Here is a 9,911-nt window from a genome sequence, read left to right on the forward strand (position 1 = left end):
GATACGGGTCTCTTCCGGGGCTGAGATGTGGTCTTAATGGGCCGATCGTGTCTCATCTCATCTATGCCGATGATGTGGTTTTTGTGGGGGAATGGGGAGATTTAAACGCTCAAAATATTTGTCGTATACTTAGATGTTTTCATATGGTGTCGGGGTTAAAAGTGAATATGTCTAAGTGTCGGGTTTTTGGGACGTGTGTGTCTCAGGCAGATATACAACAGATTGCGAGTTTGCTCCGATGTCGGTTGGGAATTTTCCGTTCAAACATATAGGCCTACAAATTGGTGGTAATATGAATCTTATCTCGGCGTGGGATCTGGTAGTGGAAATGTTCCAAAAAAGGTTGTCAATTTGGAAAGCGAAGGTGTTGTCTTTTGGGGGGCGGGTCACGGTTATTAAGTCGGTGTTGAACGCCTTACCGACTTACTATTTCTCTTTGTTTCTAGTCCCAGATGGAGTGTTAGAAAAGTTGGAGCGTCTTAGAGGAATTTTCTTTTGGGGTGGGTCGGAAGACAAATCGAAGATTAATTGGGTTGCTTGGCATCGGGTTATCGCTCCAAAAGAATATGGTGGACTCGGTCTTCAAATTTCGCTATGTTGGCAAAATGGTGGTGGCGATTTAAAGGAGAGCGAGATAGACTGTGGAGAAGGGTGGTTTGGTCAATACATCATTCATCGAGGGACTGGCAAAGTATTCCGGGGAAACTTTCGGTTCCAGGATCATGGAAACAGATTAAGAGGTCTGTGGATGAGTTGGCGTTGTTGGGGATTAGATTGGATGCATTGATAAAAATAGTGCTAAAAAGTGGAAATAACACATTATTTTGGCTCGATTACTAGATTGGAGATGATATACTTAAGGTTAAATTCCCCCATTTGTATGGTTTAGAGAGACAGAAAGGGTGTAATGTAGCAAATCGTTTGGTCATGGTGGATGGTGTTATTTGTAGCACTTGGAGTTGGGTGAGAGCGTCGCGACTAGGGCAGGAAATTGAGGAGCTAAGACAATTGCTTTTGCTATGTCAAGATGTGGTTCTAGTGGCCGGGTCTGATTCGGTAAGTTGGGTTTTGGATAATACAGGAGCTTATTCGACTTCTACATTGAAAGGGAAAATTAGAGAAGTTTGTTATGTTAACCCAACTTATACATTTGTATGGAATAATTGGGTCCCGGGCAAAGTGGGCATTCTTGCTTGGCGCGCGGAGCTTGATAGGGTCCCGGTTCGCGCGTTGTTAGCTAAACGGGGTATTATGGTTGGCCAGGTGGACTGTCCGGCTTGCGGTGAATCGGACGAAACAACCGAGCATGTTTTTATTTCTTGCAGTTTGGCTCAGGCGGTATGGCAGGCCATTACATTATGGTGTAAAGTACCTCAAATCTTCGCGTTTAACATTCGAGATGTTCTTGATTTATACAAGTATACTAAGTTTCCTAAAAGAAAGGCGAAATTTTTTCACGCGGTTTGTCTTGCTTCGTTGTGATGCTTATGGAATGTGCGAAACGAGATGGTGTTTAACTGCCATGCGGTAACTGTGGAAAGGGTGGTGGGGGATATTAAGGCTCTTAGTTTTCTTTGGGTTAAAGTAGATCGGGTAGTGTGTCTTTGTCATGGAAGGGGTGGAGTGGTTTTAATGTGTAACTAGTTAGTGTTGTTTGTGTTTTTCCTGTTGGTGGTTCGGTGGTGTGGGTTTTAGCTTCTGGCTAAGCCTTCTTTGTTGTAAGCGTGGTGGTTTTAATATATTCGTTTTTTGTTGGCCGTTCAAAAAAAAAACAAAAACAAAAGTCAAAGGGTAAATAAAGTGCCTGCCAAAAAGGGAAATTACATCACTGGTTTATCAAATGCGGTCGAATTAATTTAACTTTTAAGACACATATAGCACAAAAACAGTTAAAATGAATTCAAAAACTGATTTTGCATGTGGTTCAGCTTTCCATCACAGTTTGCCACATGTAGTTATCTTTCTTGATTTTGCATGTGGTTCGATCAGTGTGCCTCTAGCTTTTTGTTAACTTGTATGTACATGCATGGATTGTAACGAATTGTTGTCACTTTTTTTTTAACCCAAATGGCTGCGTCTCGTATAACAAGTTTGCTTCTTGTATTGATGATCACATTGGTGACACTACCTAACGGAGCTGCTGCGAAAAGAGGTTCGGGTTCGGGTTGGAATTGGGATCCATTAATTCGGTCAGCTGTGGATTTGGAAGATGAGGTGGATGACCAGTTGGGGAATGGTACTAGATGGGCACTACTTGTGGCCGGTTCAAAGGGGTACAAGAACTACCGGCATCAGGTGATTAAGAGGTCACAATGTAGTATTATTTGTGTGAACACTCATTTCTGCTAGTTAAGTGTTCACAAGTCGAACTCAGATCGAACCAGTGTGGGCTCGAGCTCAAGCTAGAAACTAAACGAGACAGTTCAGCTAGGTTCGAGTTCATTCTTGAAGTTAAACAAGCCTAATATCGGCTCGATTACATAAATGAGTCAGCTTGACTCAGGCCATTTCAAATCAAGTTTTTTTTAACAAGTTTTATTTAAGATTTTATCAACCGAACTACAAGTCACGAGCTTTTTGAACCACCTTCATTACTATATGTAAGGAAGGTAGGGCGGGTGCTAATTAGTTGTTGCATGTGTTGTCTACACGTACAACCTGAAAATCGTGTAAAATACATAAAGCCGAGTACTACTTGCACACTTTTGACATGATGAAATTCTTTAACCTCGTTGGGGTCATTACCTAATTTGTTTCACCAAAGTGTACAAATAGTTTAGTTTAAGCATACTCATTTTAAAGTTACCAAATGAGTCTTCAACTTTAAGAGGATTTACTAGTTAAACTCTTTATACTTTTATCTTTGTATAGTGTACTTACACCCTTGGAAATATAAAGTCTCTTTAACCGCAGGCAAATGTGTGTCATGCTTATCAATTACTTAAAAAAGGCGGCCTGAAAGATGAAAATATTGTGGTGTTCATGTATGATGATATTGCAACAAGTGATGAGAATCCGAGGCCTGGTGTAATTATTCATCACCCAGAAGGCGAGGACGTCTATGCCGGTGTACCAAAGGTACATTGCTATATATATATACATCTTGATATATGTTAAGATAAGAAATAAAGTGATCAAAATATGTTGCTAAAATAGTACACTTGTTATTACAGGACTACACCGGGGATGCTGTTACAGCAGAAAACTTTTACGCGGTACTTCTTGGTGACAAAAGTGCGGTGAATGGTGGAAGTGGAAAGGTTATAGATAGCAAACCGGATGATCGGATCTTTCTTTACTACACGGATCACGGAGGGGCTGGATTGATAGGTGAATGTTAAAAGAATTTCATTCGAGAATATATACGAGTAACTAAGATCGAATTAAAGTGGTCATGACTCATGAGTCTTTATTTGATTGTAGGGATGCCTGAAAAGCCTTATGTTGTGGCTAGTGACTTTATTGATGTCTTGAAACAGAAGCATGCCATGGGCACATACAAAAAGATGGTAATGCATACTTTCATATTATTTATGTAAAAGATATTTTATATTAGATCCTTTGAGAAATACAATTAGTTATATATTGTAGGTAATATATTTGGAATCTTGTGAAAGCGGAAGCATCTTCGAGGGCCTGCTCCCCGAAGATCTCAACATATACGCCATAGCTTCAACCAAACCCTACGAAGGCGGTTATATAATCTATTGTCCAGAAACGAACCCCCCTCCCCCACCTGAGTATACAGTTTGCTTGGGAGATACATTTAGCGTCGCTTGGATCGAAGACAGGTATATATAGACATATAGTCCACATATATATGTTACGATATTATATGGTTGTCTATGATTCTTAATTGAACATTTCACGGGTCGTTTTAACCAGCGAGACACGTAACTTGAAGAAAGAATCACTTGAGCAGCAAATCAACAAGGTTAGAGACTACATATGACTTTAAGCATAATGCTTTGAACTAATGCATTATATGTTTTGAACAGTTGAATACTTTAATATGTACATATTAGAATTGTTATTAAATTGGCACATTTTCATGTATAGGTGAGGGAAAGAACATCTATAAATGGTACTTATATTAATGGTTCTCATGTGATGGAATATGGTACCATGGACATAAAACTTGAGAAGGTTCACCTATATCAAGGATTCAATCCTGCAACCGCAAACTTACCAGATAATCAGAATCATTATCAAGTTAATAAGAAGACGGAGGTTGTAAATCAAAGAGACGCGGATCTTATATTCTTGTGGCAGAAAGTAAGGAATTGTGATTTTTCTATTTACTACGCATAAACACGTACAAAAACATATAATTATTCATTACATTGCCATGCTTTGATATGTTTGTGCTTGTATGTGCACTACATGGACTAGTCATGGGCTTAGGGCTGTTTGTTTACATCTGAATGGAACCATCTGAATCAGACTTCAGACTGATATGTTTGTGCTTGTATGTGCACTATAATGTTTACATATGATTCATTAAGACTTCAGACTATTTGATTTCAAACAGAAAAACATCTGAATTGTTAAAATTAGGTCTGAATCATTTAGACTTAGGGGCTGTTTGGTTCATTCAGATCTGAATGAGCCTCTGTCACATTTAGCAACAACAACAAATCTGAATGATTCAGACCTAATTTTAACCATTCAGATGTTTTTTTGTTTGGAACCAAACAGTCTGAAGTCTGAATGAATCAGATGTAAACAAACAGCCCATTACTATTGTTGCTGAATGAGACAGATGCTCATTCATATCTGAATGAACCAAACAGCCCCTAACCGGTCCAAAAACCGAAAATTCAGGTTTTGGGTTTGGAAAATCATTCGGTTACTTTTAATGATGGGTTCGGCTCAAATTTGCCATTTGTGCCTGAAGTTTTAAAAGAAAATTTTTTTGGCTTAAATTACTAAATTTGTTCTTGGGCCTAAAATATTTTTGTTAACTAATTGATAATTACGCAATTGGTCCTACATTATTTAGGCTACATGATTTATTAACTTTTTTAAAGTAATTAACATTAAATCAAAATAAAACTATAATTCATAAATTCAATAAAACTGAATTTGAACTGGAAGTTTGATTTTTGAGAAAACATAATTAAAGTAAGCCGACGGCTTTGGTTTAGGTCCGGTTTATGTAAGTTAATCATTGGTTATTATTGTTTCACGCACTCCCTAAATTGTGCAGTATAAGAGATCACCAATATCCAAAAAATCGGAATCTCTCAAGAAGATAACAGAGACATTGAGTCATATGTCACATTTAGATAGCAGCGTCGACATGATTGGGATGCTTCTTTTCGGACCTCAAAATGGTCACTCAATCCTCCGTGCTACTAGAGGTCATGGTCTACCGGTAGTAGATGATTGGGGTTGTCTTAAATCTATGGTACACTTTACTTATACCAATAGAATAGACTGTTTAAAGTTTAAACTAGGTACATTTCAACTTCTACTATACATATAGCCATTTTGTTTAATGAATTTTTTTTTGTGAAGACTCGATTATTTGAAAAGCATTGTGGCTTGCTAACTGAACATGGCATGAAGCACATGCGCGCCTTTGCAAACATTTGTAATAATCAAGTTGAGATGACTGAGGTTGAGGAAGTGCTTATTGCTGCGTGCGGTGGGAAGAACATCGGACCATATGCAAGCTTTGGGGATTATAGTGTTTAATTTTAGCAAGCATTCTCATTTGTTTACTTGTAGTATCAGCATACTTAATGGTGTTTGTGTCAAGTATATCTTTGCATGTTTCCAATTGAAAATAAATGAATATTGATCAATCGGACTATCAATGAAGTTGTTACATATATATATATGTGCTTTATTTCCGGTAGTTTTAAAACATATAATAAAAAAAGATCTCTTAAACAAAGTTTTGGTCAAAAGCTTGGGAACCTACCACAACAGATTGCCAAGTAGCTCCCATTTCGATGGTTTGAATATTTTTCTACTTACCAAAAAAAATGATTTTTTTCTTTTAAAGGAGAAAAATAAACAAGAGAAAATAAAAGTTAACACCGTTTTTGTAAATTCTAGCTCTTTTTATATTTGGTAACTAAATTTCAACTTTTGCCATAAATTTTGTTACGATACAGTAGTAACAAACCAAACTGATCCTGACCAACTTTCCGCCACGCCTCCCCTGTAACACACCAGTTTAAAGCAGGTAAAGAATTGGATTTCTCATCGTGTTTCCAACGAGGTAACCGATGAAGACGTTAGAGTTCTTCAAGAAACAAGTTCGAGCCTATGCAACGTGAAGAATCTCCGTCTTTTATATTGATAAAGAGAACTTCACCACAATTAGATTGTTATTCAAGTGATCACGGATTCACCTCACATAATACAATATATATAGAAAATAAAAACATACTACAACAATAACAAGAAAAACCATAATCAATTTAACATCACAAGGTCCAAAAACTTTAAGCCACGTGGCATTCACCTATGCGTTCGGGTCCCACATTCTCTTACAAGTGTTCTTCCTCATTTGCATGCCTTACAATCCTCTTTTATACATTAGTCAACATATATTTTCTTCTAAACCTTATACTTTGTTTTAAGCTTCAATGGATGTCTCTAGTATTATATGTTTGATTCTTGGATTGGTTGTTGTTATATGCTATGGAGTTACTACAAGTGAAGGTTTTGGTCACAGGCCACAATGGGATCCGTTGATCCGGTCACATGTGGATTTAGAAGAAGATTTGGATGAAAACATGACCAATGGTACCCGATGGGCGGTACTCGTAGCCGGTTCGAGAGGGTTTGGAAACTACCGGCATCAGGTGAGATAGTTGGATTAACTATTAAGATTTATTTTGGCTTTAATGCTACTAAATTAGCATGTTGCTGATTGAATGAGTTCATACTATAAATAAGTAAAAAGTCTTGTAGTCTAGCGATATGGGTAAAGTCGTTTTCTAAACTGATTTGACTTTTGGGTCCAATATGCCATTGGTTTAGATTTATATGGGTAAATCGGGTTGACAGATTGATTTCTTTAATCCTAACCTGACCCATATACTTAAATAGGTCGTGTTTTGGGTCGACGTGTTTTATGTTCATTTACGAATATAGGTAATAACTAATAAGTATTGATGCGATTACCATTTAAACAATTAATTACTTCGATTCATATGACACATTTTTGTAATTTATGTTATTGTGGTTGTGGTTGTGGTTGTGGTTGTGTTTGTGTATTTATAAATCTCTCCCAAGTCCCAATAAACCAACTGGGTTTATATATTTAGCTTCAGATTTGAATGAGCGAATGAGAATAATTGAAGTGAAAAATTAAAATATTTTTTTTTAGTTTTATATAAACACTTTTCATCTCTAAATAAAAAGATTAAATTCTTTAAAATTTCAGATGATTACATGACCAACATCACTGTCTTTTGAATATATTGTTGACTTGTGTGATTAAAAATATAACATTACTGTACGGCACAGGCTGATGTATGTCATGCATATCAAGTTCTTAAAAAAGGAGGTCTAAAAGATGAAAACATAGTAGTGTTCATGTACGACGATATTGCTACAAGTCCTTGGAATCCAAGACCAGGCACTATTATCAACAACCCGAAAGGCGACAACGTCTATGCCGGTGTGCCCAAGGTACATTGATGTTTCTAACATGAAAATGGTGGTAATATGATATGTGTCACTAAAAATCGTAACTTGCGTGTTAAGTGTTCTTACCATCTATTAAATGTAGGATTACAATGGGGAGAATGTAACAGTGGATAATTTATTCGCCGTGCTTCTTGGTGACAAAAACCCGGTAAAAGGTGGAAGTGGAAAGGTTGTCGATAGCAAACCGGATGACCGAATCTTTCTATTCTACTCGGACCATGGAGGTCCTGGAGTGCTTGGTAAGTGTTGAAAATTTGATTTAAGAATACAACTATGCAACTAATATACAGTCATTGCTCATTAATTAGTATAACTTCGGTTGTAGGAATGCCCAACATGCCCTTCGATCGCGCTCTTGTGGGGAAAGACTTGGTAGATGTCTTGAAAAAGAAATATGCCATGGGTACATACAAAGAAATGGTAATGTATATGAATAGTTATCTAAATTAACTATGGTTGTATGGTTATATATCTCTCAAGAAATATAACTTGTGTAGGTTATATACTTGGAAGCATGTGAAAGTGGAAGCGTCTTCGAAGGTATACTTCCACAAGATCTTAACATATATGCTACAACTGCATCGGCTGCTCTAGAGAGCAGTTATGCGACGTATTGTCCTAACACGGAACCTTCTTTACCGCCTGGGTACATAACTTGCGTGGGAGATCTATATAGCGTTTCTTGGATGGAAGACTGGTACTAGATTTGTATTTTATAATATATCTATAGATGTGTTCCATTTTATGATATATTGATGTTTAAGGCTTAACTTTTTGTGAGTTGTTTTCATAGCGAGACGCACAATCTAAAAAAAGAATCACTTGAGCAACAATTCAACAAGGTTAGGCTAAGATCATGTTTACTATAGTCTCAAAAAGTTGATATGTGTTACTGATTATTGTTAAATTGGTACATTTCCATGTATAGGTGAAGGAAAGGACATCTAATTTCAATACTTACATGCTCGGTTCACATGTGAAAGAATTTGGAACCAAAGACATCAAACATGAGAAGGTCTCTTTGTATCTAGGATTTGATCCTGAGACCGCAAACCTCGAGCCTAATCAGGTTCATTTTGATAAGAGGAACAGTGTAAATCAAAGAGATGCTGATCTTATTTTCTTGTGGGAAAGTGTAAGTACTAGTGATCATATTGTTTCTTTCAAGATACAATCATAAGTTACCTTTGTGCTTATATGTGTAGTATAAAAAATCGCCTAAAACAAGAAGAGCCGAAGTTCTCAAGGAGATCACAGATACGTTGAAGCATAGGAGTCATTTGGATAGTAGCATCGATATGATTGGGGTGCTTCTTTTTGGACCACAAAATGGCCGGTCCATACTCAATTCGGTTAGAAGTCATGGGCTACCGCTTGTGGACGACTGGGATTGCTTTAAATCTACGGTATGTAATTATAAGAATAGCTTAAACTATGAACGACTCACCTTCTATTATATTGTATATATGATTGTTTTGCGTTTTGCTATAACGTAAAGTTGGTTTTGTTGAAGGCACGGTTATTTGAGGAGCATTGTGGGCTGCTAACTCAATACGGCTTGAAGCACATGCGCGCCTTTGCGAACATTTGCAATAACTTGGTTGAGAAGGCGGCAGTTGAGGAAGCGTTTGCTGCTACTTGTGGCGGAAAGGACATTGGACAGTATGCTAGCTTTGGGGTTTACAGTGTATGATATTTCTACACTTTTAATTAGTATCTGTTTCATGTTTCCATTTAAAATAAATTGTTGATTTGAACATCTTTGAATTTGTAACATGAAGTGGTGGTCGAGTAATATGAGCAGGTTTCGGTTCAAAAACTCGAAAGTATACAAGCCAATTTGGCTCGATTAACTGGAAATCACTCGTCCAAACTTAATATATAAAACTTAACTGGAAATCACTCAATCGAGCTGAAAATATAATATTTCACTAATATCTTGATGATATTATGATCACTCACTGTTTAAAAGTTTAAATCGTTGGATGCTAAAATTCAATTGATGTATACATCGATGTCAGTACTACCTAGGTACGTCGGATTTTCAATTCAAGTTGAACCTAAATCACAGGTAGACTCGGAAAAAAAAGTTGTTAAAATATAATTACTATAATTAAATGATCAAACAAGTATTAAATTTATAAAAAAAACAAAAGACTGATTAATTATTGTATAGTTGATTTAGAAAATTGACGAGGATTTAACGACAAAAAGATATTATTAATCTAACTAATACAGAT

The 9,911-nt window shown here is 36.7% G+C and overlaps 3 protein-coding genes across 3 annotated transcripts; all 3 read left to right on the plus strand.

Moving 5' to 3' along the window:
* Positions 1–238: 238 nt before the first annotated feature.
* On the plus strand, positions 239–1,482 carry LOC143625357 (uncharacterized). Its single transcript, XM_077095705.1, has 2 exons — positions 239–740; positions 890–1,482. The coding sequence occupies exons 1-2, from the start codon at positions 239–241 to the stop codon at positions 1,480–1,482; spliced, it is 1,095 nt and encodes a 364-aa protein (XP_076951820.1).
* Positions 1,483–2,067: 585 nt separating this feature from the next.
* Positions 2,068–5,824, plus strand: LOC143625417 (legumain-like). Its single transcript, XM_077095748.1, has 9 exons — positions 2,068–2,295; positions 2,914–3,078; positions 3,174–3,330; positions 3,424–3,509; positions 3,592–3,791; positions 3,886–3,934; positions 4,060–4,275; positions 5,210–5,410; positions 5,521–5,824. The coding sequence occupies exons 1-9, from the start codon at positions 2,068–2,070 to the stop codon at positions 5,698–5,700; spliced, it is 1,482 nt and encodes a 493-aa protein (XP_076951863.1). The 3' UTR covers positions 5,701–5,824.
* A 611-nt stretch (positions 5,825–6,435) lies between these two features.
* On the plus strand, positions 6,436–9,480 carry LOC143625418 (legumain-like). The gene is made up of 9 exons (XM_077095749.1): positions 6,436–6,821; positions 7,489–7,653; positions 7,754–7,910; positions 7,997–8,091; positions 8,169–8,368; positions 8,465–8,513; positions 8,600–8,806; positions 8,877–9,077; positions 9,185–9,480. The coding sequence occupies exons 1-9, from the start codon at positions 6,603–6,605 to the stop codon at positions 9,362–9,364; spliced, it is 1,473 nt and encodes a 490-aa protein (XP_076951864.1). The 5' UTR covers positions 6,436–6,602; the 3' UTR covers positions 9,365–9,480.
* Positions 9,481–9,911: the final 431 nt, after the last annotated feature.

Source organism: Bidens hawaiensis, unplaced genomic scaffold, assembly GCF_021521415.1.
Source record: "Bidens hawaiensis isolate Kalapana, Puna unplaced genomic scaffold, B.hawaiensis_p1.1 tig00004105_1, whole genome shotgun sequence".
Lineage (NCBI taxonomy): Eukaryota > Viridiplantae > Streptophyta > Magnoliopsida > Asterales > Asteraceae > Bidens > Bidens hawaiensis.